The sequence below is a fragment of the Mauremys reevesii genome, linkage group 7, assembly GCF_016161935.1.
Source record: "Mauremys reevesii isolate NIE-2019 linkage group 7, ASM1616193v1, whole genome shotgun sequence".
NCBI lineage: Eukaryota > Metazoa > Chordata > Testudines > Geoemydidae > Mauremys > Mauremys reevesii.
In genome coordinates, this window is record NC_052629.1 from 47,333,038 (window position 1) to 47,359,443 (window position 26,406).

At 40.7% G+C, this 26,406-nt stretch overlaps 1 protein-coding gene across 11 annotated transcripts in view; it reads right to left on the minus strand.

The window, feature by feature from the left end:
* Window positions 1-11,373: 11,373 nt before the first annotated feature.
* Window positions 11,374-26,406, minus strand: part of CABCOCO1 (ciliary associated calcium binding coiled-coil 1) — a 144,356-nt gene continuing 129,323 nt past the window's right edge. For 10 of the 11 annotated variants that reach the window (XM_039482825.1, XM_039482821.1, XM_039482834.1 and 7 more), the window contains 3 exons: window positions 17,670-17,795; window positions 17,092-17,232; window positions 11,374-12,208 (listed from right to left, as the gene is read on the minus strand). In XM_039482825.1, the coding sequence (XP_039338759.1) occupies window positions 12,134-12,208; window positions 17,092-17,232; window positions 17,670-17,795 (342 nt within the window). In that variant the 3' untranslated portion in view covers window positions 11,374-12,133. The remainder of the gene's footprint in view (window positions 12,209-17,091; window positions 17,233-17,669; window positions 17,796-26,406) is intronic. The other variant, XM_039482822.1, reaches the window with a different exon arrangement.

The following is a 26,406-nucleotide window of genomic DNA, read 5'->3' on the forward strand; positions in this document are numbered from 1 at the left end:
GAGGTTCTCATTGGATCAGCTATGCTTACTACCTGGATTTTATTTTTCTATTCCAAAAATATTTCCTATTTTTCACAGCAAGAGAGAAGAATTCAGATACATATTTTAATGTTAAAAATTTTATTTGAAGTAAAAGTATTTGCATGTTACACACACAGTATTAAATGAAAAGTGCCAGATGCTGGCGTCGTGCCCCTATGCAAATGACGACTGACTACACAAAGGTCAATAGTTACTGCAGATCCACATGATTCAGAATGGAGTTTGACCCACCCTTATCACAGAAAGTGTTTCCTCCACCGATAAACGTACAACTGTGTTGCTTCATGAAAAGTTCTGTGTTGAGTTCTAATAGAGGCTTTCACCATCAATAGTGTTGAGCTCAAGATAATAATAAAAGCAAAGGATAGACAGAAAGTAGATAATCTACTCTCTAATAATCTATTTATATTTATTGAAAACAGCAATTCTGATATTTAATACTTACTGCCTTCATCTTGCAAACAATGAGCCAACAAAAGTCCCATTGAAATCAGTGGCAGTTTTGAGTGGGCAGCAATTGAATAATTAGGCCTTTACTTAGCAGTGAAAAAAAATGGCCAAATTTTCCTGTCATCCGCATTACTCAAACTCTAAAATGGATTTGAAAAGTAAAGTTAATCTCATCAACAGAATGGGAAGCAGAATTGTCAGTCTAAAGTGCAGAGAACACCATTACAATTTTTAATTGATTTTCATACAAGTGTTCCTTTCAGTATAAAATTAGCCCCTCTTCCCTCCAGGAATGGTCAATGGAAAGCATTAAACTAAGCTATCACTTCTACCAGTAGAAAAATATTTACAGTCAAAAAGCCAGAAATCAAGCTGACATCCCACCCCTGGACTCAACCAAATGCTAAATCAAATAAATGCACCTTGCATCATGCTCTGATACACACAGTGCTGAATCTGGAAAAGAGACTGTTTAGCAGAGCTGTAAAATCAGTAGAGATGGGCAATCAGGGATTTTTTTCAATGGTGTTTGTAATTTAGTCGTTTCACAAAGACAGGTTCAGGTGGGCTGACTTAAAACTGCTTATCTGGTCTGGGCTTGGAGAGATATTTGCTCTCTGTGATCTGCTAAGTATTGAATTTGAAGGGATTTAATAATTCTTTATGAGTTTCTCTCCAACCTTTCCCCTCTTTTCTCTGGAAGCCTGATTAAATGAATATTATTTCTTCTTAAGTAATTTTACAGGTCATTTATCTTAGATTTATGGGTATCAATCTACTTTAGAAGGTATTAGATAGCTTTAATGTTTGACACATTCTCTAAATCATTTACTGTGCTCTCCATTTGCACTAGATGATCAGTACTCTTTTCAATATTAGATTTTATTGACAATGCACCATACAGAGTTCTATTTCATTATATTATAATGATGTAAGATAGGTGAAAGATTAGGAATTAATAAATCCAAAGGTTCACTCCTGATTGTTGACACAAAGCACAGGAATAACGTAAATTCTTTCATATCAGAATGTTTCTCACTGATACAAAAACATGTACAGTTCTAATTCTGAGTGTAGAATAGAAACTTGGAAATAGTATACTAGAATTTCTGATTTAAGATTGATGGACCAAATCGTGAAGTTCTGTTTTTACTCAGATGAAACTCATTGAATTCAATGGAGATTTTGCTTGAGTAGAGATTTTTTTTAAAACCAACACCCACCAATCAACAAAAAAAACCCTTTTCAGAATCTGGCCCCTTAATTTAAACGTCATTGACAGTCAACAAAAACGTATATAAAACATGACCATGTCTTCATATAACATTATCCAAAGGACCAGATCCTCAGTTAGGGTAAATCAGTGTTATCCATTGACTTCAATGGAAAATCTGGCCCTATATTTATATTATACATGGAAAACTGGAGTTGACTGGAAGAGTGAAATTACACAGGGCCAGGTCCTGTTAATGTGAAATGGCGTATGTCCATTGAGTTTTGTAGAACTATGACTCTTTATACCAGCTGAGGCTTTTCTCCTCACAAGATATATTTTTAATACTCTTTGCTTTTGTAATGTTTTGCTGCAAATTGAAACAACCTATTGCCATTAGAGCTGCTTGAAATGTTTCAGAATATAGATTTTTGGCAATATATTTTGTTGAAACCTCAACTAAAAAAAATAACAGGGTGAATTTTTGTTTTTAATATCAAGTCAAAAAAATGTTGATGAAACGATCTTTGTGTGTGTAAGAAAAATATTCTTATTTTTCCACCAGCTGTAGCTGATGTTACAAAATGTAGGAATTGGCATACATTTGTGTAATTGTGAGTAGTAACAACATTACAGTGGACTCACTGTTTCTCACTTTGCTAATTCAAAGAATCACTAGTTGTGACAAATGCCATGGCAGGCTCATTCAGCTATCGACCCTGATTTAGTAGCAGAGGCTCTGGTCTTGCAAGATGCCTCGTACTCTCGACTCCCACTGAAATCAATATTGGGCCCCGGGTGAGGTAGTAAAGCAATGCTGCTAGGTTGCATTATTTCAGTAAAACATTGTGCAGACAATTAGCTAACATACTATGAAATATTACAAACATCCCAAGTCCCATTTTTTCCTAGTAAATGAACAAAATGCTTCTTTTAATGCAGTACCTAGGTTATTTTGGTTTTGTTCACTCACTTGCCAAATCTGGAAAATGTACTAATTCTCTATGGGTCTCCCAATCAATAGTACAAATTCATTAACTACTGGGGGAGGGGTCAAAAGGCTTGGGAAAATTTGTTAGCATGATCCACAACGTTTATCTGTCAGAGAAAGGAATTGAGGACATTTCTTTGGAAAGCAATCAAAGGGCAAAGTTCTCTTCTCAGAGCTGCCTGGTAATTCTTGATTTAATGCTGTGCTCTGGGGAAGGCTGCAACTCTGAACAGTAGGGAGAGTGGAATAGCTGGGCTGAGGTCTGCCTAATGGATCAGATAGTAGGATTTTTTCCCATTGACGGTAGAAATGTATTATTGTTTACACAGTACCACAGGTATGTAGGGCACTTCAGAGGTGATTACAAAATAACAACCTTTGCCCCAAAGATTATAATTTAAATTAGATATAGAACAACAAGGAATGACAACAGATAAGGACAGGGCTGTGAGGAGGGGTATAATGCTGGTAAAAAAGACAAAAAAACCCAAAAACCAGATTCAATTTACCCGAGATGCCTAAGAAAGGATTTGTCTTACCTGCATGTTGGTATGTATCTCATGCAGAAGGTAGGTCTATAACTTGATGGATTTTTTCCTTCATCATCCTTGAACAGGCATAGAAAATATCATAATGCCATATATATATATAGATAGATCCATGGTACATCCACACCTTGAATACTGTGTGCAGTTCTGGTGCACCATCTCAAAAAATGTATTTTAGAATTGGAAAAGGTACAGAGAAGAGCAACAAAAATGATTGGGGGAAGGAAGAGCTTCCATACGAGGGGAAAGTCAAAAGATTGGGCCTGTTCAGAGGGGATATGATAGAGGCCTATAAAATTGTTAATGGTGTGGAGAAAAAGTGATATTTACCCCTTCCCATAACACAAGAACTAAGGGTCACCCAATGAAATTAATAGGCAGCAGATTAAAAACAAATACAAGGAAGTATTTCATCCAATGCAGTCAACCTGTGGAACTCATTGCCAGGGGATGTTGTGAAGGCCAAAAATATAACTGGGTTCAAAAAAGAAATGGATAAGTTCACGGAGGATAGGTCCATCAATGGCTATTAACCAAGATGGTCAGGGATGCAACTCCATGCTCTGGGGGTCTAGTCTACACCACAGACCTAGATGGGTATAAGGACATCACTCAGGTGTGTGAAAAATCCAGTCCCCTGAGTGACAGTTATACCAACCTAACCCATGTAAACAACACTCTGTCAACAGCAGAGCTTCTGTCACTGACATAGCTACCGCCTTTCAGGGAGGTAGATTACTACGCTGATGGGAGAGCTCTCTCCAGTTGGCATAGAGCAGGGGTTCTTGAACTTTATTGCCCCATGATCCCTTTCTGACAACAAAAATTACTACATGACTCCAGGAGGGGGTGGGGGGACTGAAGCCTGAGCCCACCCAAGCCCCACTGCCCCGGGTGGGGGTGGAGTCAAAGCCAAAGCTCGAGCCCCACCGCCCCCCGGGTGGGGATGCCAAAATTGAAGCCCAAGGGCTCAGCCCCTGACAGGGGGCCTGCAGCCTGAGTCCAACTGCCCAGGGCTGAAGCCTTCGGGCTTTGGCTTCGGCCTCAGGCAATGGGGCTCGGGCTTCGGCTTCAGCCCCAGGCGGTGGGACTTGGGCTTCAGCCCTGAGCCCCAGCAAGTCTAAGCCAGCTCTGGCAACCCCATTAAAATGGGATTGTGACCCACTTTGGGGTCCTGACCCAGTTTGAGAATCACTGGCATAAAGATTCCTCATTAAAGCGCTACAGTGGTGCAGCCGACGCAGCGTTTTAAGTGTAGACGTGCCCCGGGTGTCCTAAGCCTTTAACTGCCAGATGCTGGGAGTGGACAACAGGAGATGGCTTAATTTAGGAGAAATTAAGCCTGCCAATGCTTAATTAAAGGTTCCAGAAAGGATGCATGGAAGCTCAGAATTCATGGGGTCTACTTTGTGTGCACAAGGCAGAGCAGGCTTGGATTGGTGCCCCACAACACTATAAGTGACCCAAACGAAAGCTCATTGAATTAAAAGATAAACCTTCTCCACTCAAAGAAGAATTTAAAACGTGTAGGTTCTGTCTTGCTGGGAAAATAAAAACAGTATTCCTCAAGCCCAGAGGCTCCCAGGACAATGGAACTGGCATGGTTCTACTGCACAAAGTGTGTACGCCTTTTGGAATTGACAGAATTCAAGGAGGCCTTACAGGGTAAGGGCATGTAAGGAATCATGTAGCCTACTACAACCATTGAACTGTAGTAACTTATAAGGAGAAGCTCCATAGCTCCTCTGGGAGTCCTCCTTCCAACTCCTCTTCCTCCAATCTGCCCTACTACCTGGGCTGAGGGTTTGACCCTACATGTATTTTTAAGTCTTCCCTAGACTATACGTTACATATCAAGAAGTGGTTCAAAAGGAAATGTTATAGTAACTCTGGCTCTGAAGCCACCTCAGCATGGGTTTTAGATTTGTTCCTGCTTACATTAAATTCCACAATAAACAAAACATTGCCACGCTCATGCCAGTATTACATGCACATTCCTTTCAGGGAGGAAGGACTTTACCTTCTAGTCTCCAACAATCTGACTGTTTACTATTCAGCACTCCGTTCACTCCACCTTGAAAGGATGTTTGTTACAACTGACATTTTTAAAATAGACTGTGTACATATGTAAAACAAATACAACTATCAGCTGGCATAGCCAACAGTGCAAGTGTAAAGCTTTACGTCAATACAAAAATATTCTTCATGGAGTTATTGTGCAAACTTTCAAACAACAGGCCAGTGCTTTCAAACAACAGGCCACAGTGTGAAGAGCATACTACCCTCAAAGTTGTTTGCCCCCCTGGAAATATTTCACATTCTGTTCTGAATTCAAGTGGGACTATATTAATTTATTGGGAAAATTAAATGATTCACTGAGACTATAGTTTGATTTTAACTGCCATGTGTGTGTTGTCTGGTTACCCAGCTGCTATAATTTGAAGCTTGCTATATACAATGAATACCTGAAGAGACATCACCAAATAATCAGAAGCTAAATAACTTTCATTTTTGACTTTGCTCATTTACAAACATCAAGTGTTTCATTTGCACGTTTCATGTTCTTTGTTAGAGCTCCACTCGTTCCTCAAAAACAGGGCAAATTTGGGCATTTAATCAAAGCAAGGAGTAGGGGAGAGCTGCTCTGCCCCAAGGGAAGTTTTAGACAGGGATTTTACTTCAAAGAGAATTGCTGCCTGAGCTGCCCCATGTACAAGGGGACTGTGCAGGTTGCAGTATCCTTTCTGGACTAATTGTGGACTCCTTGCTAATGTTGATGATCACTTAACTGACATGAGAACCCTTCAGGTATCTCTAAATTTATTCCAGGGGACAGGCTGGGCACATAGCCGAACCAGGAACAGGGCAGTAACAAAGGTAATGCAAAGATGAGCCAAACCCATCTTTGCACCCTCACATTCCCTTTGTGTTTCTGGGCTCCAGCTAAGGATCACCCTCACATTCCCTTTGTGTTTCTGGGCTCCAGCTAAGGATCACAGCCGTAGTGGGTAGAACAACAATAGAGGCATCAGGAGGATTGGGGTTCAGAAACAGTGGTTTCTGCAAATCGCACAGGAATGAAAGTGAGGGATCACACAGGCCACTCTGGGGTGTAATTCCAAGCAACTTTTAAATGGAAACAGGCAGAAACAGAGACTCAAAGTTCTACATATCCTGCTGATTTTTCAGATTGAGAAAGTGTGACTAGACAGCTAAAAGAGCATAAATAATTTCTGAAAATCGCAACACATATGGCTAATATATTTAGGAGTGTTTGTAGGCAACCCCATTACACAATTAGTACAACCTGTGACCAAAAAACCCCAAGGCCCTATGCAATGAAAAAAATATATTACACTTGGGGTAAAAGTCAGCAGTGTGGGTGCACTTGGAAAAACCTGCCATAGCACACACAACTTGGGGCTCAACTGTACAGCTGTGCGTATCTGTCTGATCTGCATCAACATATGCTGATTATGTGGGCATAATGGGTGTGTGGATTTTGTGCAGGTACACTTATGTCCATTTGGGAAAATTTTAATTTCACATCTGTGAAAAGTGGCTTATAAGTAACTATTCTGAAAATGTAGCCAACAATTTTAAAGAGGAAACCTAATTATTTGATGCATTCCAAATTCAAGTGCAGTCTTGGTGCAGAGGGACAGAAGGATGATTCAATGAGAGAAGCTGATCAAGATATTAATAGATGAAAGAAACCATTCTCTGTCTCCTTCTCCCACTCTACCTTTTCTAAGCTCAGTCTCCCTTTCCTTCACATTGCTCCTTGCTTAACCTTCCATGTTTACTTAACCTTCGGTGTCTTCCCACACTAAGGCTATGTCATCACTGCAAAACAGATGTTTTTTTAAACAGCAGGATAACTAATGCATATGAGCTATCCTACTGTAAAATCCTACTGGAGATAAGCAATTATTTTTACCACAGGGCAGCCAGGCAAGGTCAACACTGCACCTCTGCCTGTGGTTGACCTCACCTAACTACCTTGCAGTAAAACTCCAGGTGCCTTCTTGTTGCCAGTAGGATTTTATAGCAGGGTAGCTAAGGATTAAACAAAGACTGTGAATGGCTAGCCAACAACAAAAGCAGTTTCTCCTCCCTTGGTGTTCACATCTCAACTGCTAGAAGAGGGCCTCATCCTCCCTGATTGAACTAATCTCGTTATCTCTAGAATCTGACGAAGTGGGAATTCACCCACAAAAGCTCATGCTCCAATATGTCTGTTAGTCTATAAGGTGCCACAGGACTCTTTGCTGTTTTATCTAGACTGATTCTTGCCTGCATATTTATACCTGCCTCTGGAAATTTCCACCACATTCATCTGAGGAAGTGGGTATTCACCCACAAAAGCTTATGCTCCAATATGTGTGTTAGTCTATAAGATGCCACAGGACCCTTTGTGGCTTTTTACAGATCCAGACTAACACGGCTGCCCCTCTGATATAAGGCACATTTGTTATCCTGCAGTAAAAACACACCCTTTTTTTTGGCAGTGAGGACAAAGTCAACGACCTTTTCCTTTCTTTATACTGAGTCTCTCCAACTTCTATCAAAAGCTCTTCAGGGCAAGAACCTGGTTAAACGATTTAAATTATGTCCATTGGAAAGTACTGTGTACATCTATAGTATAACAAAAGTAATAAAGACTAAGTATACTGAAAGTTGAAAATAGTCTCATTTGTTTGCACAACAAACAACAATGTAAGCTACTTTTAGACAGACACTAAGGCTTGGTCTACACTGGGGGTGGGGGTCGATGTAAGATGCGCAACTTCAGCTATGGGACTAGCGTAGCTGAAGTTGACGTATCTTACTTCAACTTACCTCCCGTCCTCACAGCGTGGGATCGATGGCCATGGCTCCCCCGTCGACTCCGCTTCCGCTGCTCGCCTTGGTGGAGTTCCGGAGTCGATGGGAGCGCGTTCGGGGATCGCTATATAGCGTTTAGACGAGACGCAATATATCGATCCCCGATAGATCGATCGCTACCCGCCGATTTGGTGAGTAGTCTGGACGTACCCTAACACACGAATGCAACATGATAAGGGACCTTAAAAACAGTAAGTCTGATTTTAACCAATAAGAGCCAGGAATCCTTAATTCATCATATTGTATCTACATATTGTATTAATACCAGTACATCCACATCCAAAGCATGACCTGTTGCATTTCATGTTAGCATTTTAAAACATAAAATGATTTTCCATTTTTAAATTAGGGCTGTCAAGTGATTAAAAAAAGTAATCATGTGATTGATCGAACTGTTAAACAATAATAGAACATCATTTATTTAAATATTTTGGATGTTTTCTTCATTTTCAAATATATTGATTTCAATTACAACACAGAATACAAAGTGTACAGTACTCACTTTATATTTATTACAAATATTTTCACTGTAAAAAACAAAAGAAATAGCATTTTTCAATTCCCCCATTACAAGTACTGTAGTGCAATCTCTTTATTATGAAAGTTGAACTTACAAATGCAGAATTGTGTACAAAAATAACTGCATTAAAAAACAAAACAATGTAAAACTGTAGAGCCTACAAGTCCACTCAGTCCTACTTCTTGTTCAGCCAATCGCTCAGACAAGCAAGTGTGTTCACATTTGCGGGAGATAATGCTGCCTGCTTCTTGTTTACAATGTCACCTGAAAGTCAGAACAGGTGTTCGAATGGTACTGTTGTAGCTGGCGTCACAAGATATTTGTGTGCCAGATGCGCTAAAGATTCATATGTCCCTTCATGTTTCAACTACCATTCCAGGGGACATGCATCCATGCTGATGACAGGTTCTGCTCGATAACAATCCAAAGCAGTACAGACTGATACGTTCATTTTCATCATCTGAGTCAGATGCCACAGCAGATGGTTGATTTTCTTTTTTGGTGGCTTGGGTTCTGTAGTTTCTGCATCCGACTGTTGCTCTTTTAAGACTTCTAAAAGCATTCTCCACACCTAATGCCTCTCAGATTTTGGAAGGCAGGTCAGACTCTTAAACCTTGGGTCGAGTGCTGTATCTTTAGAAATTTCACACTGGTAACTTATTTGCATTTTGTTAAATCTGCACTGAAAGTATTCTTAGAACAACATGTGCTGGGTCATTATCTGAGACTGCTATAACATGAAATATATGGCATAATGTGGGTAAAACAGAGGAGACATACTATTCTCCCCCAAGGAATTCAGTCACAAATTTAATTAATGCATTATTTTTTCAACGAGTGTCGTCAACATGGAAGCACATCCTCTGGAATGGTGGCCGAAGCATGAAGGGGCATACGAATGTTAAACGTATCTAGCACGTAAATACCTTGCAACACTGGCTACAAAAGTGCCATGTGAATGTCTATTCTCACTTTCAGGTGACATTGTAAATAAGAAGTGGGCAGTATCTCCCATAAAAGTAAACAAACTGGTTTGTCTTAGCAATTGAAGTTGGGCTGAATGGACTTGTATGCTCCAGGGTTTACATTGTTTTGTTTTTGAGTTCAGTTATGTAACAAAAAAGAAATCTGCATTTGTAAGTTGCACTGTCATGATAAAGAGAATGCACTGCAGTACTTTTATGAGGTGAATTGAACAACACTATTTCTTTTATCATTTTTACAGTGCAAATATTTGTAATAACAATAATATAAAGTGAGCACTGTACACTTTGTATTCCGTGTTGTAATTAAAATCAATTTATTTGAAAATTTAGAAAAATATCCAAAATATTTAAAAAATTTCAATTGGTATTCTATTGTTTAACATTGTGATTAATCACAATTAATTTTTTTAATTGCAATTAATTTTTTTGAGTTAATCGCGTGAGTTAACTGCAATTAATCCACAGCCCTATTTTAAATCAGTTCTTACATTTTGAGAATCATATGGTATGTCGGATCACTCATCCTGGTGTCTCCTTACAGAACCCGTGGGTGAAAACCTGGCCCTACTTAAGTCAATGGGAATTTTGCTGTTGGCAGTGTTAATTTACTTCAATTGGACGGTTTGTACAAGTTTGGCCTGTAGGACTTGTTTAGGAATTTTAGTAGATTCCTCAGCTGTTCTATATATGTACTAAGTCTGCATGTTAAATCAGTAACAATACTTTGCACTCAAATAGTACTACTCATATACCATGGGCTTTATAAATCTCCTAGAGTATGGCTACACAGCAATCAAACACTTGTGGCTGTGTCAGATGACTCGGGCTCACAGGACTATGGGCAGAAGCCTGATCTCAGGGACCCTCCCTCCTCACTGGATCCCAGAGTTCAGGCTCCAGCCTGAGCCTGAACGTATACACTGCAATTTTATAGCCCTGCAGGCTGAGTCTTGTGAGCCTGAGTCAGCTAACCTGGGCCAGCAGAAGGTATTATTTGGGAGGTAATTTTCATACACAACTCCTTGTGAGCTATTTGTGTGCTCAAACTAGGAACTGTTGGCTTTTATAGCTGGATGTGAGCCCTCAGGAGTTTGCTGACCAATGCTATATGAGCAGAGACCAAAAGTGACAAAATCAGAAACATTAGCATAAATCAGCCATAATGAGTTGTCAGAAAGCTAACCTTTTCCTGACTAAAAATATTCTGCCCATGCAAAATTCTAAACAGTTGCTTTACAAGGTCATGATGTCCACATTTGAAATATGCTCTCAAGTACACATTCACAGCCCATTCCCACCCAGATGGTGCTACTGGATGTTATTTATTTTTTAAATTACTTTTGATGAATAATGTGCAGCCACTGCCCCCTTCTGGTTTTATTCTCATTTCCGTACACACCAAGTATATGCCCATACAAGTGAAAGAGTGACAAACAAGACTCTTTAGGTAACTCATTCTCTTGCTTAATCAGGTTTAGACAGGTTTTTCATTAATATTTATTTTCACCATCATAAATGTGGATGGAATGGAAATCATTTCTTTAACATGTTATGAGAAACAAATATGTAATTTTACTGCTTAAAAGGTTGTTTTCCAATATTCCAGTTAATATTTAGCCTAACCTTAGAAGCATGATTCATATTTAACCAAGTGCTTTCAAAGGGTCAGAGCTGTGTAATGTAAAAATGAATGGGTTTCACAGTTCTAGAACATATTACAATTAGGCTTCATTTTGGGCTAACCAACATTTATACAATATGTGACAAAATACAGAACAATGCTAATGTATATTGAAGTAACAAATACAGTCAGAATTAAAGTGTTACAAATTTTCAGACAAAACTCCTATTGAAGTCAGAAGCAGCTATGTCTGAGAAAGAACTGTAGGATCCAGTCCTATGTTTATGTAATTTCGATATGGTGGACATAAAAAAGTGTTATATGATATTAGAGTTTTTAGCAAGTTCAGCAAAAAAATTAATATGAACTTAAGAAAATAATCGTAGATCAAAAGTGTATAATTACATGTTAATGACATTCTCTCCTTAATATATCCGCAATGTTTTCATATGGTGTTCTCTATTGTAAACCAACAATATGCATCTCCATCAGCGAAAATTTATGAAAATATTGTAGATTGGGGGGGGAGTGGGAGGTGGAATGCTAGAATCATATTTAAAAGTACTTTATAATAGGAGGAACACAAAGGAGTGGAATTACTGAGAAGTTTAAAATTTTATCAGAAATTGCTATTTAGCAGTAGACTTCACTTTTATATTTTTGAACTACATATCCTTCTAATCCTTTTATCTTACTAAGTATAGAGTAAATATAAATGCTAATGAGGACAGTAAAGTTGTTAAATTTGGATGAATATTTTCTCAAACATTAGCTCAATAGTTTCCTTTGTAAAAAAAAAATTAAATGAATGCCAACTGTCTTCTTTTGTTTTCGTAGATTTCTCTAAAGCTCGGCACCACTTCTTGTCTAGCTACTCAGGTATTTTTTAATTTGTCTATTCTCACAGTATAAGCCTCTTCCTGCATTTGCAGTTTTTCGTTTATCTCAGTCTGTGAAAACAATCAGAAAAAAAAGTGGTTACGATGGAGCTATTTTGTGCTGCACATTGTCTTTGTGGTTTTGACATATTATAGTGCCTTAAGACAGACATTATCCTGCACACACCTTCCTGTTTTTCAGACATTATGGTGTTCCAGCCTGTACTTATGTGATAACACTTTATCATATTACTGTGTACAATCCCAATGTAGTATGTCTGCCATGAACAGGAAGTGACATTGGGACAGCCATTTTTCATATACCCTTAAATTAGGAGATAGGCTAATTTGTCTGTATTCTCAGACAGATTTCACCACTAAACACCAAATCAGAAAAATTGCTCTGGGGTTTGGTTATTGCAGTGTTTTCTTTCGCAGCATATATTAGGTCTCCAGTGTAATACATTTTACTGACCCACTACTGGAACTCAGAAAGCATATTAGAAATGAACAATAAAAAACAAGGTTTCTGAGATGTTGCTTGTCTGTCTTGATTATATACATAATAATGAATATATATATTATACATAGGAACTCCAGAATTCTGAAGCATTTCAGTTCTTAAATTTCAATGTAATATTTGCAATGAAGGTACATGGGATGTGACACATTTTAGCAACATTCGTTGGCAGTGATAATATGTAGCTGTCTGCAATTCTGTTGCCTGTAGAAATCTGGGCACACTGGATCTAATTCCATGAATATCAGAGGCCTTGGAATTTATGTAACCTTTTCAGTATGCATAGATGTATATGTCCATGGAAACAGATGGTGTTTCATAACAAAAATAGATCAGAAATGGAAAGAACACAAGATAAGGTCCTTCCAAGTGTTTTAAGTTAAGTTTGGAGAGGGTAAAAATATACTTTACTGACTCCATACAAAATAATCATAGATTTAGGGCCAAATTCTCTGTTAACTTCATATTAATTTCAAGAGAGCTATGTAATTTATACCAGTAGAAAAATTGGTCTTTAAAATCTAGTGCTGAATTCCATCCAAGAAAGTTTGTAATAGGTTACCTTTTCAGTTAAACTTCAGGCCTTTAGCCTTAAAATCCCTATATTGCCATACTCCAACATACCAAGCAGTGATGGGCAAATCTCAAAAAATTCTGCAAAGCTTGGATAAAGCACCAAAAAATCTGAATTCTTATTTGAACTTTACCCAGATCTTATCTTATCTACCTTGTTCACTGTGTTTGGACCACTGTCAAGTATAAACAAACAAGTCCATATCCCATTGACCCATGTCTTCTAAGTACATATTTAATCACTTTCCTGAGGAGAACTGAATCTCCAAGTTAATTCTCTCACTCAAAACCTAGCTGCCCTTCTGTTCCCATTCTTACATCCTTCTCTGATAAATGTCTTTAATGAAAATCAGCTGTCCCTGTGGCAGCTCCCGCTTCAGTCCACTATCGTTATCGTCACACCTACTTTGAGCCAGCACTGTGATCCGACTCTTAATGGTATATCCTTGATTCAACAGCACCAGAGGATGTATTACATCCATTGGAGAAACAATACAGAGTATAAGGGTACGTCTACACTATGGGATTATTCCGAATTTACATAAACCGGTTTAACAAAACAGATTGTATAAAATCGAGTGTGCGCGGCCACACTAAACACATTAAATCGGTGGTGTGCGTCCACGGTCCGAGGCTAGCGTCGATTTCTGGAGCATTGCACTGTGGGTAGCTATTCCGTAGTATCCCATAGTTCCCGCAGCCTCCCCCGCCCCTTTGAATTTCCGGGTTGAGATCCCAGTGCCTGATGCGGCAAAAATCATTGTCGCGGGTGGTTCTGGGTAAATGTCGTCAGTCACTCCTTCCGCTGGGAAAGCAACGGCAGACAAGCATTTCATGCTTTTTTTCCCTGGATTGCCCTGGAAGATGCCATAGCATGGCAATCATGGAGCCTGTTTCGCCTTTTGTGACTGTCACCGTATGTGTACTAGATGCCGCTCACAGAGGCAATTCAGCAGCGCTACACAGCAGCATGCTTTTGCTTTTGCATGATAGCAGAGATGGTTATCAGCCATATTGTACCATCTACCATACCATAAATTGGTAATAAGATGATCGTGGCTACCAGTCCTTTTGCACTGTTCCATTTGCTGCTGTCATAAGTGCCCCTGGCTGCTCTTAGCCAGGGGCGCAAAAGCCAAAATTGGGAATGACTCCCTGAGTCAATCCCTCCTCTTTGGTATCTAAAAATAGAATCAGTCCTGCCTAGAATATGGGCAAGTGTACTAGAGAACCACTGTATCAGAGAACCAGAGAGCACAGCTGCTCTGTGTCAGATCCTGCAGAAATTATGAGCTGTATGCTATTCACAGGGGGTGCTCCTGCAACAACCCCACCTGTTCATTCCGTTCTTCCCCCAGCCTTCCTGGGCTACCATAGCATTGTCCCCCCACTTGTGTGATGAAGTAATAAAGAATGCAGGAATAAGACACAGTGACTTGTTAGTGAGATATGAGTGGAAGGCAGCCTCCAGCTGCTATGATAGTCCAGACAGGACAGTAAGGAGTGTGTAGGAGAGGAGCCCAGCATCCCTCTGCTAGTTCAGGGGCACTTGAATCTTTTCTTTACACATGAAGGGTGGGGGCTGATGGAGCTCAGCCCCCTGTTGCTATGACGACGATGGTTATCAGCCATACTGTACCATCTACCAGGAAAAATTAGGACCAGGCGCCCTTGATCGACCTAACAGATGCTAGTCAGCATGGTTACCAGTCCTTTTGCACTGCCCCATGTGCCAATACGCTGATGACGAGGACGGATACCAGTCGTATTGTACCATCAGCCAGCCATAGCGTGGGGGGAGCAAGGATGTTGGTGTTGAGTGCTGCACCATCGCGTCTATCTGCAGCATTCAGTAAAGATAGGGTGACATGTAAAAGAGTCAAGAGAGGATTGTTTTCCCTTTCACTTCTGGGGGTGGGTGTGGGGGGGGTGCGTAAATTGCTGAGCTATGCCCTGACCCATCGCGGACACTGTTTTTGACCCTAGAAGCATTTGGAGCTCAGCCAAGAATGCAAATGCTTTTCAGAGACTGCAGGAACTGTGGGATAGCTTGAGTCCTCCAGTCCATGAGCGTCCATTTGATTCTTTGGCTTTCCGTTACGCTTGTCACGCAGCAGTGCGCTGAGTCCCTGCTATGGCATCTGTCTGGAGATATTTAAAAAATGATTTTGAATTTCGTCTTCTGTAACGGAGCGCTGATAGAACGGATTTGCCTGCCCTTACAGCGATCACATCCGCATGGTCCATGCGGGAGCTCTTTCTTTATTTTGATTTTTAACTGCATCACCACCCGTGCTGATCAGAGCTCCACGCTGGGCAAACAGGAAATATTCAAAAGTTCGCGGGGCTTTTCCTGTCTACCTGGCCACTGCATCCGAGTTCAGATTGCTGTCCAGAGCGGTCAGTGGTGCACTGTGGGATACCGCCCGGAGGCCAATACCGTCGATCTGCGGCCACACTAACCCCAATCCGATATGGTAATACCGATATTAGCACTACTCCTCTCGTTAGGGAGGAGTACAGAAACCGGTTTAAAGAGCCCTTTATACCGATATAAAGGGCCTCTTAGTGTGGACGGTTGTGGCGTTAAATCGGTTTTACGCTCCTAAAACCGGTTTAAACGCGTAGTGTAGACCAGGCTTAAGATTGTAGTTCAATGTCTAAGAATGTAGTGGAAGGATTTTGATCATGGATCCGACAGAATCTAATGATAAGAGCAACTGGGGGTGGGGGGGTGTCAAAGAGCAGAGGAATCAGTTGCAGGAGAAGAGTCTGTGGAGGACAGTTACTACAATAAAGAGGATATTATTCTCTGGGTAGGTAACCAGAGCTTGATAGATGGAAAAAAATACATCTCTCACTGGATCCTGCAGTTCTTTTTCATGCAAAACTCTCAATGACTTCACTGGGAGTTTTGCCAAGGTAAGGTCTGCAAGGTCAAGAGAAAAATGTATATTTAATTTCTTAGAAAAGATGCAGGTTCTATTTGCATGTATAAGCCCAGACTTTTTCACCTATTTCTAATGACAATTTGAATGGGAATACAGAGTCAAACCTGGAAGGCATTGCACTGGTGTCAATTTTCCAGCTGATGTTTCCCATTCATGCATAATCCATACAACTACAGTTTCTCAATATCAAACTATTTTCAGATAATGTAATATCATTAGTAATAAAGTGTTTCTCATTCAAATATGTATATCACTGTGAGCGAATGTGTACCATATAAGATTATAATGGTATGTTCTGTTTACAACAGCTAATACAGAGTGATAGGTGCAGTGAAGACAATAATAATGGATACTGAACAAGGTTTTGGCTGTTTCTCTTCAGTATGTTCAGATGTTTGATGGAGCAGGATGCAATATGAGATGGTCAAATAGTCTATTCCACTGGGGCAACTCTTATGTAACTACATTCAAAGAAACTAAAGTATAGACTAGGCTTACATATGTTTGTAATACAGAACCTACATAATAATTGAGTGTGTGTATAAGTTTCAAAGGCTGCATGTTTCTGAAAATTCATATTGAGCATATTCAATATGGCACGTGTTCTCTCACTGCATCAGATCCTACACTACTGAAAAGGAATTTTTCCATTGATATGAAAGAGAGCAGGATTTAGCCCATACTTTCTAAATAACACAACAGTTGTGAAGACGTGTTGTTATGTTACTGAATCTATTTCTGGCTCTTATTACATGTGAGATGACTAATTTGCAAGTTATGTATATCTGTTAAATCACATTCCTACAGCAGATGAATGTGTTGTTTGCCAGCATAGTGTGGGTACAGTTTACAGTCATTAATTAGCTAATTAACTACAGTTAGAATTAGTGAACATATTTCTAAAATAGTACCTGAAGGCTGCCAATAATTTCAGTTGTGACCTGACCCAATACTGACTTAACATCTTCAATGGTGAACCCAGCCATAGGATCTATGTCCAAGGATTCTGTTTCTGGTTGGAGCCCTTCTGGATGACATTCTTGATTGATTTCCTAATAAATTAAAAGTAAATGCCACAATAAATGTTTCAGTTTGAACATTCCACTATTATATACAATATCAATGTGTTGCCAGCCCAAAGGCACAACAACAATGTGCTGTGCTGGCATGTGAGAGTCTAATTTGGGAAGAGATCTTCAGAGTGTTTTTCACTGTCCAATACAGATAATGCACACTACTGAGGTATTGTGATTGTTTCCTAAGGAATGGTGGGAGAAGCTGACTGAATACATGACATACATGCTCCCTTCCTGACCAATTAATGCATCAATGACAACTTCATTCAGTCTTAAAACTGAGTGCGCATTATACCCTGGTAGCATAAGATGGACAGAGGAATCAAACTGGTGACTTTCACTGTGCTCCTATGGGAAAAAGTGGGGAGGGTGAGGTGGCTCATAGTAGAACAGATGAAAAAAGAAACCCTTACCTCAGTTTCCACCTCGGATTCTGGGGGTAATGCAATAAATGATGAATACATATCGTAAGATATACCTTCTTCTAGCGGAGCAGGGAAAAGTGTATCCATTGGTTTGACAAGTTCAACCACATTCTGCTTGGATTAAAAAAACCCGCATTGTAATATTGGATTTAATTCTTGCTCACAGCTTTGTGAAGACTTTTTGAAAGGAAATAAAATGCTTGGCTCACAACAAACATAGTACCTTTTTGTTACCATCCAAGTGCTTGAAATTGGAAAGCCTACTGACAACTATTACAGGCCACTGTTTGCTTTCTGACATGGGCTTCCAGGGTCTCTCATTAAAACTGAACAATTTATCTGGAAAGAGCTCTTGATTTCCATAGGTTCCATAGCACTTCAGTTCCATACCCATCTGGATAATGAAATTTGGAAACTAAAGTGTTGGGCGTATCTTAAAGGTTATTATAAAATATAAAATTGTCACTCCTGAATAAGAATGTTTGTTGTATCTTAGAGTCAAAGGTCCCAGTTCATCACTGCATTATTTTATTAATGTCAAAGGACTTATACTGGGGTTCCACAGTGCCAAGTCAGGCCCCAAGATTATATGATGTACACCTCTACCTCGATATAACGCTGTCCTCTGGAGCCAAAAAATCTTACCACATTATAGGTGAAACTGCGTTATATCGAACTTGCTTTGATCCACCGGAGTGCGCAGCCCTGCCCCTCCGGAGCACTGCTTTACGCATTAAATCCGAATTCGTGTTATATCGGGTCACGTTATTTCGAGGTAGAGGTGTAATAATCTTCAAGTTTATTACTATAATTTAATACTGTTCATAAGTGATCATCTAGCTATTGCTTCTAAATCAAAGAGTAAAAGAAACCAGTATAAACAATAAAAACTAAATTAGATTTTTAAAATCAATTCAGATTTAATCACCGAATGTGTTTTTTGAAACATAGATAAGGTTTTGGGGTTTTTTTTTTGTTCATTTGTTTGTTGGGTGCTCCTTGTCTTTGTGGTGCTGCCCCTGGCAATATCCCCTCAGTCTCAGGGTCTCCCCACCCAGGGGAACCCCCAACCCTCTATTCCCATCTTGCCTCAGTCGTGGGCTACTGCCAGTCACCATCTAGCAGACTGGGGCAGACTGCAGTATAAAAGCCACTCACCTAGCCTTTCCCCTGCCACAGCCCACTCCCAGGGCTGTTTTAAGCCCTTCAGGGCAGGAGCGGGGTAATCACCCCGCTACACACCCTCCCCCTTAACAATGCATGGTGGGGGGGATCCCTATCGCCCTAGCATCTCTCTTAGCTGGGCCCTGAGGATGTCTCTCTCCTGCCTCAGGCTCTCCAGCATCTGGAGCAGCCGGCTTCCTTCCTGAAGGGTTTGGGTCCCCACCATAGCCCTCCCAGCTCCCGTGTGGGTTCCCCCCCGCACTTGGGTCCCCACCATAGCCCTCCTGGCTTCCATGTGGGTTCCCTGTTCTATCTGAGGCCTCTTTGCCCCCGACAGTTCCTGGTCTGGGGCCCCAGCCTTGCCTGTCCCTCTCGTCTAGTCAGGCTCAGACTGGGCCACTTGTTCGGTGCTCCCCCTTATCCTAAAGGGGCAGTGCCTTTTTAAGTGGCCCTTAGTGTGGCAGTGGAAGCATCTCCAGCGCCTTCCCCTTGCCACGGCCCTCCCACAGTTCTTTGCAGGCTTAGCCCTTCCCCCAGGGCTAACCTGGGCCCTGCAAGTCTCCTGAGGGCACTCCCTCATTAGGTACCTGGGGTCCATGCAGGCCCAACAACTTTGGAGTCCCCCCTGGTAACGTCACACTCTGGTCCTTCCACAGTCTGTCTCTGGCGCAGCCCTTCCTTCAGGGCTCGCCTGGGCCCTGCGAGTCCCATAGGGGCACTCCCTCTTCATGTGCCCTGGTTCCCCACAGACCCAACAGTTCCTCTGCCTTGGCACCAGCCTACTGCCCCATGTGCCTGGCCCCCGATGAGGCCTATATGTTCTCCCCGCAACAGCTGTAGCAGCCTTGCTTGCTGCTTGGCGAGACGGGCCACACAGACTCTCCAATAATAGTCTCTCATTTCTCTCCACCTTCCGTTCCTCAATGCTTGGGTTTGGCCAACAGTCCCAGAGTCTGTGCCCTGCCCCTTATATTGGGGTGGACCGCTATGCCCACATTCTCCACCACGATGTAACAGTGCAACGACTCACTGCTGCGGCGCCTCCTGCTGGTCGTCCAGGGAATTAGCATTTCCAGCCTCCAGAGCGCCCTCTGCCAGCTGATGTCCCACTGCCGCTGGCCCCCATGTCCCTCCCAGGACCCGGTGCCCCTTGTCTTTTGAGTGCTGCCCCTGGCAATACCCCCGCAGTCTCAGGGTCTCCCCACCCAGGGGAACCCCCAACCCTCTATCCCCACCTTGTCTCAGTCGTGGGCTACTGCCAGTCACCATCTAGTCTCTGTTCGCTGGGGCAGACTGCAGTATAAAAGCCACACATCATAGGCAACGGGGGTTTGGACCTGCTGTCTCTGTCTACCCATGGGCTACCCTCCGTAACCCCAGTACCTAATTGGCCTTCCACTAGGCCACAGCCTGGGGGGTTTCCAGGCCAGAGCTCCCCAGCTCCCTTGGCCTTCCCCCAGCCCTACTCCACTCCAGGTACCTTCTCTCAGCTCCCTGCAGCCAGGTCCCTCCCTCTCAAAGCTAGAGAGTCTCTGTTGGCTGCTGGCCCCAGCCCTCTTATAAGGGCCAGCTGGGCCCTCATTAAGCCAGCCACAGCTGTGGCTGCTTTCCAATCAGCCTAGCCTTTCCCCTGCCACAGCCCGCTCCCAGGGCTGTTTTAAGCCCTTTAGGGCAGGAGTAGGGTAACCACCCCGCTAGAGGGGGGTTTTACCTTACAGTTTCCCTTTAAATAGAGTCATATAGTTAAAGGCCAGGACGGACCACAAGTTCATGACCTCCTATATATCACAGGCCACCAACACCAACCAGCACCTGCCCATTTAAACCCAACAACCAAAATGAGACCAAAGTAAATGAGAGTCACAGGAGACTAAATTATTATGTGGTATAGACAAAGCATAGGAGGGGCCGAATTGCACCAGTGCTTGCGGCCCGTGCAATGGCAGAGAAATGATTAAGAGAGATATACCCAGATAATCCTGGCAAATGACCTGCAACCACATGCTGCAGATAAAGGCAAAAACCCCCAAAGGTCACTGCCAGTCTGAGCTGGGGGGAAATTCCTTCCTGACTCCAGGGACTCTTCCTTCCTTTTCTGTTGAGTCTTATAACCACCCTTGAATTGTCAGATTATAACTAAATTACAACACAATTAGTTTCTTTTATAAGCCATAACAGTCACAAAATTCAAACAAAAGATATTAAAAGTGCCTGACATGGCAAGCAGACTATGAAATATCTTGTTTAGTAATAACAGGTTTATGAGCAGTACTATACTTTGAAGCAAAAATGCAGTGAAAGAGGCATTATGAATTGTCCCTTCCTATATGTTGCATTCTTAATAAGTCCAGGGGAAAATTAGAATGAATGAATTGTGGTGAAAGCCCAGAGCCAACAACTGTATTTAAATGAATCCTTCTAATGCAATACTTTCCTTTAAAAACTACAAGTAAGTCTTTGTATTTCCTTAGAACAAAATCTTATGTTTAACACCAGAAATGGTTCTATAGTAAAATCTATTTACAAACACAGAAGGAGACAGGGTCAGTATTATACTCCTGCTTATAAACAGTTACAATTTCCCTCAAATAAACTTATAACTTTCTGAAGTCTGTGAACAGATTTACGACAAATTACACTGATCTATATTAAAATATTTGCGCTGCTTACTGAACAATTCTGAAGATTTTTAATTTTCGGAGAGTTATTTACTCATGACAAAGTTGTGTTGTTCAAAATATCCTCTTAAATCACTATAATTCTTGAGCTGTGAGAAACAGTTTGATGGGGGGAAAAGCGGACAAAATGGATTATGCAATCTATTTGTGCTAATATGGTGTTGCACTTGCCACAGAAATGAGTCAGATCCTCACTGACTGCTATAGGCCCGTGGTGCAAAGGACCCTTAAACCACCCTTAAAGTGGCTGATGAGGGTTCCCCCATATTGGAGGAATCCTGGGCTAGCCCCCACAGTGCAGAGGGTGTCATGATCAGCTGGGGACAAGGGGAAATGTGATAGAGACAGAGGTAGTGGAACTAAATCACAATATGCTTTGCCAGTCTCCAGGTGGTGCAATGCTCCCTGGGGAACCATGCTAACTGTGACAAGTTACAGCTGTCCAGCAGCTGCTCTAACTTGCACTGGAGGTCAGTTTGGTGAAGGTGGTTTAGAGCCGGCTTTGGATCCCCCTTCAGCTGCACCAAGTATGAGCTTGGTACAGCTGAGGATTGCACTTACTGTTTCAATGTTACTCTAAACCTATAACTGTATAAAATTACTTTTCATTTAATTCTTTCTAGTGGAGGTTTGCATAAAAATGGACAAGTCTTAAAAAGTAGTCATATTGTTCCCTGTGTATGTCATTTGTATTTTTTGTTGAGAACTAGCAGACTGCCTTTTTAGAAATGTGGGCATAGCAGACAATAAAATAGTATAAAGGAATATTTCTAAACAGAATAACAGCAGGATTAGTAAGAAATTCTAATAAATGAGTTCTACAGATGTGGTGGTGGTGGTGGTTATAAAATTAACTTTGCATAAGATATGAATATAGAATTACATTTCCCCCAGATGTTATCTGTTACTTAAATTAATGTTGCTTAAGTTACCATTATAATACATTTTATCCAACACTGTATTATATTATTTAAGTTTCTATTGCATAAAAACAAGCAATGACTGATGACATAACTTTTAATAGTGTATGTAAACAGTTTTTAATATTCTATAAATGACTGTTTGGTATATCTTAATAGTCATAGCACAAATGTCCACTCAAAATATTATGGAGATTAAAACCAGCTATTGACTTATGCAGAAATTCAAGTAATTGGAAAACTTTGCAGTATTTACATATGCAGTATGAAGTGAACCACTCTATTCATGGAATAAATGTCAGAGTTTGAAAATCAGCAAAAGCTAATATTAAGGTCAGTTTGGATTTACTAATATGTTTGCAGAAAATCAGAATCTACATTTGATACTTGTTTGTTTCTTCTTGAATGAGAAAATGTAATATTTTGGCCCAAAGCTCTATTTGCTTCAAGCTTTTCGTATCCTAAAGAAACTTTAAACTCTTTTCCCCATCTTACAAACCATTTACAGTTCTGTACTCAACTCCACATGGTTAAAACTTTATTTCTGTGTAGTAAATCTTACCAAAAAGGCAAAAGTGCATGTTATATAAAAGATGAAAAGTATTCCCAAATTTCTGCCTTATGGATCTGATCTAAAACCCAGTAATGTACCAGTGAATCTTTCCACTGACTTCAATATGCTTTGGATCAGGCCATATATGAATGATAGCCAAATTAGAAACTATTCCTTATTGTTTCTTCTGTATAAATACACACGCCATACTTGCAGATTTTTACATGGTATGCCTTAGGGTCATATGATACCTGCAGAGCCACACAGGCTTATATCTAAAAAGTTACTTAAGTGAGATTTCTTGTGAGCCAAAACACTTAATGCAGGATTTGCAGGATTTTACCAGCTAGTCTAAATGTGCTTAATTCCAGATTTGCAAATCTTCTGAGTTTCAGACATTGGGATAAAAGCCTGTGGTTTATATGGTAGAATACTTGGAATAAATAAACTGATGACTAGAGCTCTAAACTCACACTTTTGGCCAAACCACCAGTTTAACCCCATCTTCAAGCACATATGCATACAATTTGCCTACTGTAGCTGGCTTAATAGGCATTAAGCGGAACACCAAAATTCTAAAAGAGCACCAATTTTATGGGGAGGCTGCTGTGGCTCGCTCCTCAAATACATTGCTTATATTACTTTGCTGCAATGTAGTGTCCACATTTGAGGACATAAGCAAGCCCAAAGAGTGAAGGCTGTTATCGGATCTATGCAGTCTGAATAGGATGTCAGAATTGAGTTCTACAGTAATCAGGGGCTAAATTTTTCCTCAACTTTCTTTACTTGCATGAGAGTTGTGTATGCATATTCAAGAGCAGAATTTGGACCACTTGAAGACAATTACATAAAAGAAACAGAACAATAAATCACATTTCTCCTTTATGTTCCTTTTATTTATCTTAGAATTTATGTTAATCCATTTTAGAAATGGGTTTCTCAGCTATAGGAACTGAGTAATAAGCAAATACTTGAACTGTGAAACTCAACTTCACCAGGAATGAATCTGGCCCAAAATTGCTATTTTAAATACTTTAGTGCTATAACTAAATTCACAAAACAGGATATCTCCCTCCCCCACCCCCAAGCCATAAATCAGTCAGTGACATCTGGCCTCAAGGACATCAGTGTCATCTGAAATGTGGTAATTTATATTAATGAACATCAATATTAATTTTTAAATAAAAAGAATTTGCTGTAGCCCTTATGTTTACATATGGGATATTATTTATCGGTTGTGTTCCTCCTACATTTTGCCCATAAATTATTGTAAGGAGAAACAGAGTCATGGTTATAAATATTTTCCCTCTGAGTTTAATCTTCTAAATTTCGTCTTACTGTTTCAGTAGCTATACAAGACACTCCCCTGTTAGCCAACAGGCAGGATTTTCTTGCTACTCCAGCAACTGCTGCCAATTTAAATGCTTGGACAACTAGAAAGGGGTGTTCCTACAGGAAGCAACCAAACCCTTCCTTTCTAGAGGCCCCTCTGTGGAAAACACCTCTTAATGTCACATTCAGGGGCTGCCACAGTTACAGGGACCAAAGAAAAGGAATAATGCCTCCACTTTACTGAATTGCAACATGCTTTCTTTGTTTTTAACCAGGCTTTCAATTAATACTGTACCATTCTGAGATGTTAATACATTACAGACATCACGGAGGGGACAATGAAAATATGACCAGTGTGCTTCCACACAGAGGGCATCAATGCAGTACTGATTCACCTTGGAATAGTAGCTGTAAATTCATATTGTGTTCACAGTAATGCTAACCTTCATGGAGTCATGGGATTACATGAGAATCTCAGCTTTCATTTAAAAAAATAAAGTTAGTGTCTAGCCCTTGTGGTTGCTAAGAAAAGATTGCAAATATAAATCCTTGCAGCTCAAAAACTAGAAGGCAAATAAAAGAAACCCAGAATTTATTATTTTTAAGTCAATACCATGATTTCTTGGGGCTTGACTCATGATTTTCAAATGCTTGGAGTTAGCAACACTGAGGTACAGTATTACCTCTTTAAGTCATGTACAGTATTGTAGGAGTTTGGGTGTTTTTTTTTTTAAACACCAGAAAGCATGGCTCCTGTGTATTTGAACCCTGAAAACTACTTACTGCCATCCTCCCCTTCTCTCTCATGGAAGTTCTGCCAGCAAACAAAGCACAGAAGCTGGCTCCAATGAAAGTTGCAGGATTTTGTTAATATAGAAACACATGCTCCCTAAAGATGAAGGCTCATGGAGCATGCGTGGTTGGCACAACTTTTACAAACTTGCAGGCCAGCCCTGACATTCTTGGTTTGAAATCAGAGTTGTTGTTATATATAGAGATAGAGAGATCTGAAATAAAAATCCAGGGACATTTGGACACCAACTGTTCATCTTAGTCATCCAAACATTGTAGAACGTAGACATTTTACCAGTCATATGATAGAACTTCGAAGATATTAAATTTGTACTCGGCATGTATAGCTACATCTAGGTGATGGAAAATAACCTTTCAGAAGAAGTGTTGCCTATAAAGCCTCCAGGTGAGCCACAAAGCAAGCAGTCAGAAAGGTGAAAAAAACAGCCTTAGATGAGTTGTATGAATTGAACAACAGCCTTCAGCTTGCTAAAAAGAAAATATAGGCAATCGCATGGACAAGAAACAAAAGCAAGGAATATGGAAGGAACACACCATTTGTAAAGAAGTAGAGGGCAGACTGCTTGTGATGAAAGACACAATATGTAACTGTGAGAATCTAATTAATGCAAACCCTTTATACGTTACACTAAACTGGTGTGAATTGATAATTATGGATATTGCTGATCTCTCAGAGGCAGTGGTCAAAGATGCACTGCCGAAGATGGCACCTGGAAAAGCAGCAGGTCCAGACAAAATCATGGTGTAAATTACCAAAGCCTTGAGAGAGGTTGGTCACACTGCATGTAACTCTTAGAGCAGTAGTTCTCAAACTTTTTTTTTCAGGGACCACTTGAAAATTGCTGAGGGTCTCGGCGGACCACTTAATGATCTTTCCAAATGTTGTTTGTACCATTAGCTAACTATCATAAAGTGCTTTGGATAGAAGCGCTATATAAAAAAAACCCTTAATAATAATAATAAGTTTTTTTGTTCTACAAATAAAAGCACACAACTCATATTTTAATATCAGTAGTTCTACCTTTCTAGTGTGATGGATGTGCTCTCTCCCCCACCACGGCAGCCCCCGAGCTGGGGCTGGGAAGGAGGGTGATCTCTCACCGGCAGCCGCAGCCCTGCTGCGGAGGAAAGTCACCTCTTTCTCTGGCCGCTGCAGCCCTGCATGTCCCAAATTCCCCCCAATCCCTCTTCTCACCCCACTGCCTCCCTCCCACCTACCTCCTATTCCCCCCAAGGCCACCACCTCACCTTACCTGCGCGGCTCC